This window comes from Pectinophora gossypiella, chromosome 29 (genome assembly GCF_024362695.1).
Source record: "Pectinophora gossypiella chromosome 29, ilPecGoss1.1, whole genome shotgun sequence".
Classification (NCBI taxonomy): domain Eukaryota; kingdom Metazoa; phylum Arthropoda; class Insecta; order Lepidoptera; family Gelechiidae; genus Pectinophora; species Pectinophora gossypiella.
The window spans coordinates 4,696,769-4,713,053 of record NC_065432.1 but is presented as its reverse complement, the minus strand read 5'-3'; the positions used below and the strand labels follow the sequence as shown (position 1 = coordinate 4,713,053).

The 16,285-nt window shown below is 39.3% G+C and overlaps 1 protein-coding gene across 2 annotated transcripts in view; it reads left to right on the top strand.

Annotated features, from left to right (window-relative positions):
• Window positions 1-4,433: 4,433 nt before the first annotated feature.
• The window catches only part of LOC126379388 (catenin alpha), an 89,958-nt gene continuing 78,106 nt past the window's right edge, over window positions 4,434-16,285 (top strand). For both annotated transcript variants that reach the window (XM_050028121.1, XM_050028122.1), the window contains exons 1-4: window positions 4,434-4,594; window positions 10,354-10,533; window positions 12,567-12,713; window positions 14,329-14,495. In XM_050028121.1, coding sequence (XP_049884078.1) covers window positions 10,359-10,533; window positions 12,567-12,713; window positions 14,329-14,495 — 489 coding nt within the window. In that variant the 5' untranslated portion in view covers window positions 4,434-4,594; window positions 10,354-10,358. The remainder of the gene's footprint in view (window positions 4,595-10,353; window positions 10,534-12,566; window positions 12,714-14,328; window positions 14,496-16,285) is intronic.

The following is a 16,285-nucleotide window of genomic DNA, read 5'->3' as shown; positions in this document are numbered from 1 at the left end:
TTTGCAATGGCAAGCAAAAATGTAGTATCTGTTCCGGGGAACATATTTACAAGGAATGTGACAGGCCTGATGAGCTTTGTTGCTCGAACTGCGGCGGACCTCACCTGGCCGTGTCTAGGACGTGTCCGGTAAAGGTTAAGAAGATGCTTGAAAAGAAAAACAAAATTACTTATGCAAGTGTAGCAAACACGAAAACATATGAAACAGACTTCCCTCCTTTACCAGACAAGTCTAACACTAATAATACTATAAATAATAACAATGTAAATAAACCTACAAAAAAGTCCCCTGTAAATAAAACCAACCCTGTGAATATTGTAAATAAGGCTTTCCCTGAGGAATATATGGTGTCGTCAGCACCCTCCACGAATATTCGAACTCAAATCGTTGAGAATAAAGACGTGTTACAAGCTCTCGTAGCTACAATAGTTCAGTTAGGTAACAAGACTGATAACACGCCGATTACGGCAGTGTTAATACAAGAAATGCTACTAAAAAACTTACCTACTAATAATGGATAATAGCTTAGTATCACAGTCACAATTACGTATTGCGCAGTATAATATTCAAAGTGTTTTTAGCAAAAAAGAACTACTAATAAATTTTCTACATAATAATAATATCGATATATGTTTGCTTAACGAAACTTGGCTTAAAGATCATCAGCACTTTAGTATACCAGGGTATAACTTTTATAATAAAAATTCTATTAATAGTCATAACGGTGTCGCTATATTAATAAAGCCATATTTAAAATATAATATCCTAAATACTAGATTTTATGAGGACATTCAAACTGTTGCATTGTCTGTCTCTTCAGTAATTGGTAACATTACTATTCTTTGTGTTTATTGTCCACCTACAAGTAGCCATATCAGGTTAAATAGATTGCGCAATATTATAAGGGATCTCCCGAAACCTATATTAGTTAGTGGCGATTTTAACGCACATCATATTGCATTTGGTTGTATATCCACCCAGGGCCGAGGTAGAGATTTATATGATGTAATAGATGATTGTGATTTATGTATTTTAAATGATGGAAATTATACCACTATTAACTATCCTACACGTAATCCATCAGCAATTGACGTTACTTTTGTAAGTTCAAATCTTGCACCCCTTTGTGATTGGTTGGTACATGACGATGCTATGGGAAGCTATCATTACCCTACTATAACTACTATTGCGCTATCTATAGACAGATATCAAATAAATCCCCCTGAGGAAAAATTTTTATATAATAGAACGGATTGGAAGAGATTCCAAGAGCTCTCAGAGTCACATTTTCGGGACATGACGATAGATGAAAGCAATCCTTTAGATTCGTATTTTGATTTTTGCGCACGTCTTGATTCACTGAAACTAATATTGATACCCCGTTTTGTAAGAACAGACAACTTTAGAAGTAGGATCCCCGCCCCTTGGTGGAACGACACATGTCGTAAAAGCGTTATTGCTTCATATGATGCTTTAAAAGTTTACAGGCAGGAACCCACTATAGAAAATTACATTAATTATAAACGATTAGATGCCTTGAAGAAACGAACTTTAAAGGAACAAAAAAGAAATGCATGGAATAATCTTTGTGAAAGCTTTAACAGAACCACTCCATTAAGCAGAATATGGAATCTTATTAAAAGATTTAGGGGTGTTAGGAAGTCTAACAATTCATGTCAGGATGAGTTTATTCAACCTTTTCTTTTAAAACTGTCTGATAATACTAATTTGATAAACTTTAATGCAGTTGGCACCTACTTTAATCTTAATAATGATAATCCAAAATCTAGATTTCTGTTAGATCGTTTTTCTTGGGAAGAATTCATATTTAGTCTAAAATCTAGGAAAAATACTACTCCAGGTCTTGATAATTTTCCATATTTACTTATAAAAAATTTACATATTACTGTACAGAAATTATTTCTTAAAATTCTAAATAGTTTATGGCTTCAAAAATCTATTCCAAACTCATGGAAAACGCAATGTGTTGTTCCAATATTAAAGGCTGGTAAACCTCCTGATCTTGCAACTTCATATCGACCTATTTCATTGTCGTCATGTCTGGGAAAGATATTTGAGAACATGATTAAAAACCGCCTTGACTGGTATGCAGAGTCGAATTGTGTCTTTCCATATTTTCAGTATGGATTTCGCAGAGGGCGTAGTTGTGCTGATAGTTTTATCTCACTTATCACGGACCTGAAAAAAGCCAAAAATGCTAATTTAAATACAATTTGTGTCTTTTTAGATGTGCAAGGAGCATTTGACTCTGTTGATCCTGGCATACTAGTCAAGATTTTGACTGAAAGTATTGAAATACCTGGACAAGTCTCTAAATGGATTTATGACTTTCTCAGTAACAGAACATTATATGTTAAATACAATAATGTCCTTCATGGTCCTAAAATGGCATCCAAAGGGACAATGCAGGGCGCTACACTCTCGCCCTTGTTGTACAACATGTACACATCGGAGATATGTAAATATGTAGATACTAGTAATGTAAATATTTTACAGTTTGCTGATGATTTAGTGGTGTATAGCTCTCATTCAAATTTATTAATTGCAATGCGTAATATTAATACGGCCTTGTGCCAATTGGACAATTACTATAGTAACAGATTACATTTAAAGATAAATGCTTCTAAAAGCAGTTTGATGATATTTGGTGATGACAGTCCTACTGTAGATATTAGGTACAGTGGGGATGTCATACAAAGAGTAAATCAGCACAAGTTTTTGGGTGTAGTTATTGACCAAAACCTTAAATTTGAGGACCATATTAAATATATTAGTAAGAATGCTTTAAAAGGTCTCAATGTTCTGAGATGCCTTGCAGGAGTATCTTGGGGTGCAGACCCTAATATATTGTCAATGTTGTATAAATCCATTGTACGAAGTCACTTTGATTATAGTACTTTAGCATATTTGAATAGTTCTTATGTACATAGACTAGATATTATACAGAACAAAGCTTTGAGAATTATATCTGGAGCTATATGTTCAACACCTATAAGAGCCATGGAGGTTGAAACCAAAATCATGCCTTTGGTTTTGAGAAGGATTGTGTTAGCTGAAAGATACTGTGTAAAATTGTTGTCATCTCAAAACAATTATGTAATTGAAAGAGTGGTTCCTCACCTGATACCAGTCTCGGGTCCATTGGCTGATGCAGTTGACATCTTGCAAAGTGTCTCTCCACATTTGTGTCGTATTTATCTGGAAATGCATAGAAAATGTTCTAATATCATTAAGCAGTCTAAATGGCCTTGTTACAATCACTCTTTTAACAGTATAATACATCCTATCACAGTTATCAAATCCACAGTATGTTGTAATAATGACCTGTTAGCATTTTTAGATGATAACCAACCATTTTATACTTTATACACTGATGGCAGTAAGGGTGATAATTATGTAAGATCAGCTGTTTATAATCCCCAAACTAAGTTTGCTCAAAGCTTTGTTCTTGATAACCAATGTTCTATATTTACAGCAGAGGCTTATGCAGTTTTAGAAGCTATAAAACTGATTCGACTTGTAACTATTAGTAAAAGATTTTTAATTTTAACTGACTCTTTGAGTCTTATTGAAAGTTTAAAAAAGATAAATATCTCCTTTAAAACTAATTATTTGTTGTATATAATTAAGCACTATATATATGAACTATATTTAAAAGGAATAGACATAGCTTTTATGTGGATTCCTTCACATAGAGGAATTTCTGGCAATGAAATAGCGGATAAGACTGCATTTGAAGGGATTAACGCATTAGATGTTAAATGTATTGTAAAGGTTCCATTAACTGATTACTATGGTTTGATAAGAAGCGACGTACAACAGCTCTGGAAGGACGCGTGGAAAAAGGATCAAGAACAAAAGGGCAAATGGTATGGAGAAGTACAAGAAGACTTACCAACTAAGCCATGGTATTCGAAGCCCGAATACAAACGTGCTAGCCGAGAATTCATATGTACCATCAATAGACTGAGATTTGGCCACCATAAGACACCAGCACATCTTACAAGACTGCGAATAATTGAGCAGCAAACTTGTCCGTATTGCAATAGTGAAGACTCGCCCGACATAGAACATATGATTTTTGTGTGTCGTCAATTTTCTATTCAAAGATTAGTGCTTGCGAGTGAAATCAGTGACATTATTCAAATTGACAATCAAGTAACTTCCTCCCGCCGCCTTATTGACCTACTACATAGTGAAAAATGTCTCGCTCCACTATATAAATACATAAAAAACACTGTTGTGAATTTATAAACATATTTTGTGCTGTGCTTGTGCTACGTACAAACTAAAATAATTTAAAAGACATGAAACGAAGACTTGGCCCAAAGGACTTGATTCCAGGCCATAACCCTTATAAAAAAAAAAAAAAAAACTAATTTATTTAGTGTGACAACACAGTGTATGTGGTTTTTGACACGCCTTGAGTTTGTTGTGCGAAAATCTCGTAATTTTTGTATTAATTCGTCAGATTTTTACTTTAATAGCAGTGTGTTTTAGTGAATTATCTATTTGTGTAACGTAATTATAGTGTATCATTGAGAGATCATCGGGGAATCGGCTGAAAAATAAGGTAATTATAAACCTATGCAGATGTCAATATGCTATCCGATCAAATTAAAAGCAACCTATGTGTAGTAATAGGTTAATCCATACAACTTCTTTTGAATTCGGTCGCGTTACATTAATTTTCGTGTTCTTAATTTTGTTTATTTATACACTCGTTTTTGTAGTTTTTACGTGAACGTTAGTGTTTTTGGCGTCAAAACTATAATTTAAAGTAACTAAATGTACGTTTTGTGCTGTTTTTACGTGTTAATTAGGCCAATTTCGTTGAATTTTCTCAAGAGAATGTTACCATGACTCATACTACTTATACATTTTTACATTATTGTGTGAATACCCTTATGTTATCAACATTAACACGGTTCTTAAACAAATACACCATTGTCTTGCCTCGAAATAATGCTTACACACGATAGAATATGCATAAACATTGATTTCTTACCAGCTTAAAATAAATCAATACTGTATTGTCTATAATTAGTGCTCTGAAATTTTTATGAACTTAGTTTTGGTACTGTGAAGAGATCGTATACCATCTCGCTTCTCTTGTTTAGTTTATTACTGTGGTTGCTATGGTGTTGTTTATACTTTGACATGTTCTTCTATTAAAATTGTCCTATTTTATAATGCTTGCATATTACTTATTCACATTATAAAAATTTAATATGGTAGCAGAGCGTGGTTCCAAAAAAATCCACTTGAACAGTGAACAGTGCTAAAAGCAAAAAGTATACCTACCAAAATGTCGGTCATAAAAATTGAGCCTTTGAACAAGGACAACTACGACACCTGGGTTATTCAAGCTGAAGCAGTACTGGTTCGTAACAAATTGTGGAAATATGTTGAAACGTCCTTAACTGAGAGTTCCGCCGCTGCAGATCAGACGGGAGACAAACAGGCTAAATCCGAACTTATCCTAATGATCGCTCCCTCTGAACTAAAGCAAATTAAAAATTGTAAAACTGCGAAAGAACTCTGGGATAAACTAAAAAGTATATACGCAAGCGAGGGACCCGCAAGAAAAGCATCCTTGCTTAAACAGTTGATTTTGACAAAACTCGAAGATCAGGATGTGCGATCTCATGTCAACAAATTTATGGACATTGTTGGTAAACTTGCCGACATGGACATCAACATACACGAAGACCTATTGTCGATAATGTTGTTATACAGCCTCTCTCCAGACTATGAGAACTTTAGGATTGCTATTGAGTCACGCGACGATCTCCCTAAGCCCGAATTGCTTAAAATCAAAATAATTGAAGAAGGCGAAGCCCGCCGTTGCCAAACGACCAATACACCTGAGTCCTCACTACATGAAGAAGACGCACTCTATGCTTCTTGCAAAATCTGTAAGAAAAAGGGACGCCACATCTTCCAGAAAAAGACGCACAAGATCTGCTCTAACTGCTGGAAGAGAAATAAAGAAACAGACTCTAAATCTAAAAGCTCCTACTACGCCGAAGAGTGCTTCCTTACTTCAAACAATAGCGACCAGAACGACTGGGTACTTGACAGTGGCTGTACCTCTCACATGACATTTCAACACGGGTACTTCGAAAACTTAACTACAGTTTCAAGAAAACTTAACTTTGCCTCAGATGAGCACTCTACTGAAATTAAAGGTCAGGGCAGAGTAACACTGAAAACCAAACACAGTACGATCAATCTTGAAAACACTCTATATGTACCGTCACTTAGCAAAAATCTACTCTCAGTGACCAAGATGACAAAACATGGAGCTTCTGTAACCTTTGAAAAAGAGAAAGCGTTCGTACGCAATAAGACTGGAGATCTTGTTATGACTGCAGACAAATGTCAAAACAGCGGACTCTACTATGTCAAGTCGCAAAGCATTGAACGAAATTACGCAGCTACGTCTGAAACAACTGCAAACAATGGGAAGAAAAACTCCTTACTGGAATGGCACAAAAAGCTTGGACATATGAACGTCAAAGACCTCCGTCTAGCGCTCAACAACGAGACATTGGTAGGTTTAAACTTTGAAAAAACAGAGTCACTGTCTGACTGCGATGCATGTATTCAAGCAAAAATGACGCGCATTCCAAGCCCTCCACAAAGAACAACTCCTCGAACAACTGAACGTTTGGAGATAGTTCATAGCGACGTGTGTGGCCCTATTACTCCTTCCAACGGAAAGAACCGCTACTTCGTCACTTTTATAGACGATTACAGCAGATATGGGCGCGTATACTTAATGAAAAACAAATCCGAAGTCCTAAATCACTTCAAATCTTATAAACACGAAATGGAAACATTTACTGGAAATAAAATCAAGCACTTGCAAACTGATAACGGGACTGAATACATTAACAGTAAATTTCAAGCCTATCTACAAGAGAGTGGGATAGCAAGACGCTTATCCGCGCCCTACACTCCACACCAAAATGGAATCGCGGAACGCAAAAATCGCACTCTACTAGAAAAAGCGAGAGCAATGCTAATTGACGCCAAAGCACCTATGTTTCTATGGGGAGAAGCCATCAATACGGCGAATTACTTATCAAACAGAAGCATAAACAGTGCTATAGAAAACAGAACGCCATTTGAGAAATGGGTTCTAAGAAAACCCTGCGTCAACCATCTTCATACTTTTGGAGCTAAGGCATTTGTGCTTCTAAAAGGTCCAAATAAAGGTTCTAAGTTTGCCGCTAAAGCAATTACAGGAGTATTCGTTGGATATTCAGACACCAGCAAAGCCTACAGGGTATTTATTCCTAATAAACGCAGGACTTTGATTTCTAAAGATGTAAGAATTGTCCAGACAAACTTCTACTCAAATACTACAGATAATTTCGACAATCTTACACACTCCGTCTCGACTATGTCAAAAATTCAACTGAACGTTGAAGACATTCCTGATAAACCAACTTCAATTCAAATGCCAGTCGCTCCAGATTCCACTCAAGAAATAGGTGATGTTGATCAATACACTGATGATGATCAACTAGAATTTCACGATTCTGAACCCGTTGTTCACGATACTGAATCCGAATCGAACGAACATGATACTGAAGACGAAATTTCACCTGAACCTGAGCTGGGACATTATAATTTGAGAGACAGATCAACAATAGGGCGACCACAAAGGTTTGATGACTTTGTACTGGAAGCCGTAGCTGAAGTTGAAAACTTACCGAAGGATCCAATAACTTATAAACAAGCAATGGAATCCCCTTACAAAGACGAATGGCTGAAGGCCATGTTGAGTGAGATAAACTCATTACATGAAAATCAGACTTGGGATTTAGTAGATCTACCTCAAGGAAGAAAAGCACTGCCTTGCAAATGGGTCTTTAAATTGAAAACTAATCCAGATGGATCCATAGATAAATACAAAGCAAGGGTAGTTGTTAAAGGCTACTCCCAACAACAAGGCGTTGACTATGATAAAACATTTAGTCCCGTAGCTCGCCTTAGCACGATTCGAGCTATCATAGCAATTGCGGTCAAAGAAAATTTAAAGCTTCGACAGTTTGACGTAGCAACTGCCTTCCTTAATGGATCAGTCGAAGAAGAGATCTATGTTAAACAGCCTGAAGGTTTTCACGATGGAACCAAACGAGTTTGCAAACTCAAACGCAGCTTATACGGACTGAAACAGGCACCGCGTTGTTGGAATTCGTGCATAGCCGGTTTTTTACAAGAGGTTGGCTTTCAGCAAAGCGAAGCAGATCCCTGCCTATACGTCAGAATTAAAGGAAAGTCCAAAGTCCTAATAGGATTGTATGTAGATGACGGACTGGTTGCATATAATTCAACTGCAGCAGGAGATGAGTTCATAGACGAACTAAAAGCCAGATTCAAAATTACAACCAAACCTGCTTCCTACTTTCTAGGAATGGAAATTAATATGAATGATGATCACTCCATCTCAATTTCACAAAAAGCCTATACAAAAAAGGTGCTACAAAAATACGGCATGACTAATTGCAAAGCAGCACCAACTCCTATAACTAAAGAAAACTACACGGCAGATGAGGATGTAGTAACTGGAAAATTCCCTTACAGACAAGCTGTTGGTGCTTTAGCATATCTATCAGTAGGCACTCGACCAGATATTTCATATGCTGTTGGTGTAGCATCCAGAAACCTTGCGACACCAGAAAGGAAAGACGTTATACTAGTAAAACGTATATTCAGATACCTGAAAGGGACACAAGACAATGCCCTAACGTATACAGCAAAATCACCTTCACATATAGTCTGCTACAGCGATGCCGATCTGGCTGGTGATCAAACAACTGGACGATCGACGTCGGGATATGTCTGCATGTACTCTGGCGCAGCTTTAAGCTGGAGAAGTCAAAGACAAGGAACTGTCTCAATCTCGTCGACAGAGGCAGAAATAATGGCCGCTAGTGAGACTGCACAAGAAATACTGTGGCTGAATGCTCTATTTAAGGATTTGGATTTGATCTCTTTGATCCCCCTAGAAAAGCCTATACTTTATTTGGATAACGAATCGGCTGTAAAACTAACCCATAATCCAAAATACGAGTATCACAAGCGTACCAAACACATTAAGCTCAAACATTTATTTGTACGCGAGTGTGTCACCAATGGAGAATTGGTAGTGAAGCAAGTACCGTCCGCATTACAATTGGCAGATATGCTCACTAAGCCACTGTATGGTCCAAGACTAGAAGAGCTGAGTGGAAAAATTGGTCTTAAAAGAATTTCCAAATAGAATTTCAAATTCTTAAAAGTTCGGAGGCTGTGAAGAGATCGTATACCATCTCGCTTCTCTTGTTTAGTTTATTACTGTGGTTGCTATGGTGTTGTTTATACTTTGACATGTTCTTCTATTAAAATTGTCCTATTTTATAATGCTTGCATATTACTTATTCACATTATAAAAATTTAATATTATGCAAGCATTATAAAAATTTAATAGGTACGACAATTAATTTTCGTTGTCAAAGACGAAGAGAAATTTTTAGAATGTTCCATCATAATGCTTATTAAGAGGGATGAAAAAAGTTTTTTTAGAAAATGTATGTATTTCTTTATTTCCTTGTCTGAAAGTAAGATGATCCGTGCTTCGGAAGGCACGTTACGGCCGGTTACTACTTACTGATGACTTACGGTTACTACTAAGTGAGTAATTGTTACATGAGCCACGTCGGGGGCCTTTGGCGGCTCAATAATAACCCTGACACCAGGGTTGATGAGGTTGGTAATTCACCTCACAACCCACACGTTAAAGGAAAAAAAAAGATTGTGAGACCATGCTGTGACCCTGGGTGATCAGCCTCCTAGGTATTTTAGCGTAACCCTTAGCCAAAGAAATGGTATTAAACCCTCACCTTTGTGCAATGTCTGTCTTCTGACAGACATACCATACAATCTTGCATTGTGCCCAGAATTCAGACGGGTGAAGTATTTTTCACTCTTATGGTGTAATTTCCCTTGGCAACAGAGAAGTCAATGGCCGGTCGGCAGAGCCACTCTTGTGTAAGGCTTTTAGTTTATATTATCTGGTTGACCAATTCAATTTCATTTCAATTCCATTTAATTCAATTTCAATTCGTACAATCAGGAGATTCAAGCCTGAAATGTCCTTACCAAACAAAGGACAGTCTCACAAAGTGATTTCGACAATGACCCCATCGGAAATCGAACCCGGACCTCCAGATCGTGAGCCCCACACTCTAACCACTAGACCACGGAGGCTGTTACATCATTAATATCATTATTTATTAGAATAGAATAGAATAAAATTCCACACACATTACCTTCCAGCCACGATGACGACCCTGGTCGACCCCTACGGGCAGACCAACACGGGGACACTCACCCTCAAATGGGACCCCAAGAACCTGGAGATACGGACCACGTCCGTGGAGCGGACCCTCGAGCCGCTCGTGTTGCAAGTGACCACGCTGGTGAACAGCAAGGATAAGGCTGCTAAGAAAAAGAGACGTAAGTATTCCATCTATTACGTATGGATCTTTATTGCTTAATGGGTATTAAACCTTCACCTCTGTGGCACGTCTGTAATAAGACCGATTACCTTTACCATATATTGTTGGAATGTGCCTGGAATTTTTTGAAGAAGGGTTTTTCGCTCTCATGGTGTGATTTCCCTTTATTATTATTATAAGCCTTTATTTCAGACTTTTTTATTATTATTATTTTTGTTTTGTTTTATTTTCGCCTGTGTGCCTTCTGCAGGCAAAGGCCTCCCCCAGCTCCTTCCATTTTTCTCTATTCGATCACCCAATCGTCGAACCTCACTTAAACTGGCCAGTTTAAGTTTGTAAGGGCTAGCATTAGTTCAGCCAGGTTCTCGCTAGTTCTCAGGGACAGCGTATTGAGTGTCGCAATATGAGTGTCGAAGTATGTTGTTGCTCTGATGGGGTGCTTCATTGTGTTCTAGTATTTGATGGCTGGTTGTATCGGTGGGGGTTGGGGGGAATCAATTGCTTATCTAACATCCTTGGAATGTTGGAGATACCAATTTAATGGTACCTGACACTTACGATATCAACGGGCTATCAATATATACCTGGTTTTCTTATAACAAGAGTACAAAGTACATACTTTAAGAGCCACGCACTTGTCGGCGCAGCATTTTCCATGCTACTTTTTTTAGGGAAAAATAGGGCAGTGGTTTTCCTCTTGCCTTCCGCCCAATAAAGTACATCATCATCATCAGCCCATTAACGTCCCCACTGCTGGGGCATGGGCCTTCCCTATGGATGGATAGGGAGATCGGGCCTTAAACCATCACGCGGGCCCAGTGCGGATTGATGGTTATTAACGACTGCTAATGCAGCCGGGACCAACGGCTTAACGTGCCTTCCGAAGCACGGAGGAGCTCGAGATGAAAACTTTCTTTTTGTGGTCACCCATCCTATGACCGGCCTTTGCGAAAGTTGCTTAACTTCAACAATCGCAGACCGAGCGCGTTAACCGCTGTGCCACCGAGCTCCTCAATATCAATGCTAGGTAGACGACATTGTTAGTTGCTACTCTGCTGTGGTTGGTTTATACTTGTCATCGGTCAAAGCAGTCGATCGGTCAGCGTTTTCCCTGTCCAAGGAGGTTCTTTTGTGTTTTTTTGTGTCTGCCCCTTGATTAGAATATAATTGGGGGTCAAACCACGCAAAGTACATAAACGTAATAAAATGCATAAATAAGAGTTATTTGTATACTTAATACTGCCTCATGATATCCGTTTAGATCTATTTATTGAGTTTTAATTCTGTAACATACCACAACTGATTAAGTATGTTATTACGTTGTTCAATGTCTTGGAAGTGGCCGAGAGGATACATGAACTATGTAAGTATAATAACTATATGTTTAACTAATCCATAGAATAAAGATTGATTCTATGTACAGAACGGACACGGGATTTAAGAGTCACGCTCTTGAAGGTGTAGCATTCTCCATGCTACTTTTTAAGGGAAAAACAGGGCAGTGGTTTCCCTCTTGCCTTCCGCCCCGCAGTACTCTGTCTGACGCGAGCGGAATGGCTCCCGTAGTCTCTTTCAAAGTCGTACCAAGACCTAACTCAGGCGCTGGTCTTCTATCGTGTGGGGTGTGAGGTGGAGTACCAACCTCATCACCCCTGGTATCAGGGTTACTATTGAGCCGCTAAAGGCCCCTGATATGGCTCATGGTAACGACTACTTATTTACATCAGTAAGTAGTAACCGGGACCAACGGCTTCCGAAGCTACGTGCCTTCCGAAGCACGGATCATCTTACTTTCGGACAATCTGGTGACCAGCCAGTAATGTCCTAACCAAACTAGGGACCACAAAGTAATTTTTGTAATATGTCCCCACCGGGAAAAGAACCCGGGACCTCCGGATCGTAAGCTCAACGCTCAACCATTGGACCACGGAGCCACTGGTGGGAAGCGGAGAGTTGTCTTTCTGTACGTAGTATTATTCCTTATTCTATGCCAATGTTATGCTTATGTTATAAATGTGATTTCCCCAACAGCGGGCAAGTCGAAGAGGGCCAGCGCTCTGGTGGCCACCGTGGAGCGAGCCACTGAGATCTTCATCGAGCGAGGACAGCAGATCGCTTATGAGAACCCGGAGATCACTCAGGAGATGCTGCTTGCTGTCGAAGAAGTTAGGAAGGCTGGTGAGTTGACTGTTAAATATCTCTCTCTGGGATCAGTCCTGCATGTCTGAAGGGTAGCATCTTGATGATTTGACTCCGTCAGATCCTGTCCCTAGTAGAATTAACATCCGTATTATAAGATGTTAAGTCGAACCTTCCTCGACGGAAGGAACCTTAAGTAAGACCTTGAACTCAGCTCAAAATCGGTATTCTCAGACGTCGCCACAACAACTATCTCGAGTTTACCCCAGTAAGGTTGAGTGGAGGAATGGCGTCATTATTTTCGTATTATTATGTTGGCAGTATGATGCTCCGTACAGTAACAGCCTCCGTGGTCTAGTGGTTAGAGCGTTAGGCTCACGATCTGGAGGTCAGGGTTCGATTCCCGATGGGGATATTGTCGAAATCACTGTCCTTTGTTTGGTAAGGACTTTTCAGGCTTGAATCACCTGATTGTCCGAAAAAGTAAGATGATTCCGTGCTTCGGTTGGCACGTTAAGCCATTGGTCCCGGCTGTTAGCCGTAAAACACCTCCACCAACCCGCATTGGAGCAGCGTGGTGGAGTATGCTCCATATCCTCAGGTTGATTGAGGGGAGGCCTGTGCCCAGCAGTGGGACGTATATAGGCTGTTTATGTATGATATGCTCGAGTCCAGTGGGTAAAGTCATCGAGTCTCAACTTAAAATACTAAGATGATCAGCTGACCCTGAGTATTAGTATCACCATTCACATACCTAATACTGAGATGGATGATCCAGTTCATGATTCTGAGTTAATATCAATAATGGAATTACATACATACATAAACTCACGCCCGTAATCCCTAATGGGGTGGGCAGAGCCACAAGTAATCAAAGACAACTTGCAGCCACTGTTGATACGAAGTCCAAAGATGGATATGATGAACCTTATGGTGATAAGGGATCAGCCTATCGCCCATAACATTAGTCCATCATGTTAGAGGACACAATCCCTCTGTCGGTTTTTACGACATGCCCGGGAAGAGAAGCAGCTGAACGTGTTCTATGTAATGGAATGTAATGGAATTACCTATCGCAAAATATAATTTTAAATAAAAAACACGAATTTAGCACGGGAAAATTCTACTTGATGTCAACTCAGGATCATGAGCTGGACCATCCCCCTCAGTATTGGGTATGGTGTCACTAACACCCTGTACAGCCATAAGCAATATAATGTACCCACTTTAGGACTCTGTCGCATTCCCTCATTCAGCGCTTATCGCTATCGACCCACTAGGGTCGATTAATTCTTTCAAATATTTTTCCTCTCAGACGACGCCCTGAGCCGAGGTTCGCGTCCAACTGGGCACCCTCAGGCCTGTCGTCTTAAACGTTGTACCGGGTGAGAGCCTTCAGCGCTCCCCATTTGTCCGGCCAAGTAGTTAATGCATCTGCGGCAAATCTACAATAAGTCACGTCAAAAAAAAAAAAAAAAAAAAGGACTCTGTCGCACTAACATATTTGACATTTAGTGAGGCTTACAGTTCAATTTGTCAAAAAAGTTAATGCGACATGGTAGCAAAGTGTATACATATTAATGCTCGTGACCGTACATATTTGGGGAGCCCCTTAAGACCGTGGTAAGGGCCAGTGTAACCGGCTACCCCGCAGGCGCGGCCATGAGCGTGGCGGCGCGCGAGTTCAGCGAGGAGCCGTGCGCGTCCACGGTGCGCGGCGCCATGGTGCGCGCGGCGCGGGCGCTGCTGTGCGCCGTCACGCGGCTGCTCATCCTGGCAGACATGGTGGACGTGCACCTACTACTCAACAAGCTCCGGACGGTGAGGACAACCACAACAATCTATCACCCCTGATCACTCCTCCCTTCCTTCATTCTCTCGAACTATCTAGGCCTCATATCTTGTAAGGTTCTAGTTGTTTAGAGGAACAAGTTACCTCGTCGCTGGAGCTATCCTTTTTCACGTCGGAGCCCAATTTTTCGCGGAGGAATGGTGTGGGGGTTCGACGCCGGACTTGGCACATTTTGATTTTCACCCTTATAATAGATTGTAGTAGATGTTAAGGGTCGATGGGGCTGGCATGTTTTAGAAACAAAAGTTCCTAAAAATAATGAGAAAAAAAAATATCTTGTAACTAGCTGTACCGCGCCAAAAGAACCCCGCTATCGACCTATTAGGGTCGATTAATTCTTTCAAATATTTTTAGAATAGAATAGTATATACATAGTTTTTTATAAAAGGACGCCACACACAAAAAAACAAACAAAATCATAAAATTCCACTAAACATACATACATACATAAACTCACGCCTATTTCCCACCGGGGTAAGCAGAGACTATAGAATTCCATTTGCTTCGATCCTGACACACTTCTCTTGCTTCCTCCACATTCATCAATCGCTTCATACACGCACGCCGGTTCAGAGTAGATCGTATTGAACCTTTTCTAAGGACATCTCCAATTCCACTAAAACAATTACAAAAAAGCGAGACGGATGTTTGTCGAAATGATCATAAGTTGATGGTGGACGTCCTGAGATAAAAGGGCCTCATTCAGTACAAGTGGCGACGTGAACCACGACGCTGGTATTATTTTTCCTCTCAGACGACGCCCTGAGTCGAGGTTCGCGCCCAACTGGGCACCCTCGGGCCTGTTGTCTTAAACGTTGTACCGGGTGAGAGCTCTCAGTGCTCCACATTTATCCGGCCAAGTAATTAATGCCATCTGCGGTAAATCTACAATAAGTCACGTCAAAAATAAAAAATAAAAATGTACCGCGCCACTCCGTGTGCCCAGCTGCGCTAACCCTAAAGAGTCATAGCGCGATGATTCCTATTGGAGATGTTAATCAATCCGCCTAGTGCTTCTGGCGTGGGTTCTCTATTTTTACGCATAATTTTTTATGTAATAATTTACCATGGCATAATGTTACTTGTCCTATTATTAGTTACGCATAGTATTAATTTGTCATAACTTTTTAAGCATAATTTTGAAACTCATAACTACCATAAGCATAATAATTAATGACAATAATGACATATAAGCATAAGTATTATAAGCATAAAAACTATACTCCGAATAAGAAAAGTTTTGGCACAACTTTGAACATTTCCGAAACTTACTTTTTCCTTGGCTGCATTTGGTTCATGATTGTCACTTTTTATATTTTTTGACTCTATTTCATGCTGTTGGTGATCATTCAGTATACTTTTCGTGTGTAAGATAAACCCTAACCTACTGTTATGCCTTGTAAAAATTATGACAAAACACTATTATTCTAAAAAAGAATTATGGATACCTATTTATATGCGAATCAAATTTATACCAACAAATATTAGTCCAAAAATAAGTTATACCTAACAAACCAGTATTCCTAGATGTTATTATGGGAAAGTACTATTATGCTTAAAAACTTTATGCGAAAAGGATTATGATAATTAAAATTATGACAAAACCATTTATGCATTTTAAGAGAATCCCTCTGGCGTGATATGCGAACATCTTGGAATAGTTAGAGATTTATTAATGTACTAGCTTTAGAACTCAAGTACTGGACTTGCACCAATGAGTTATTAATGTATCTTAAGTGCAGTCACTAACACAGTTGGC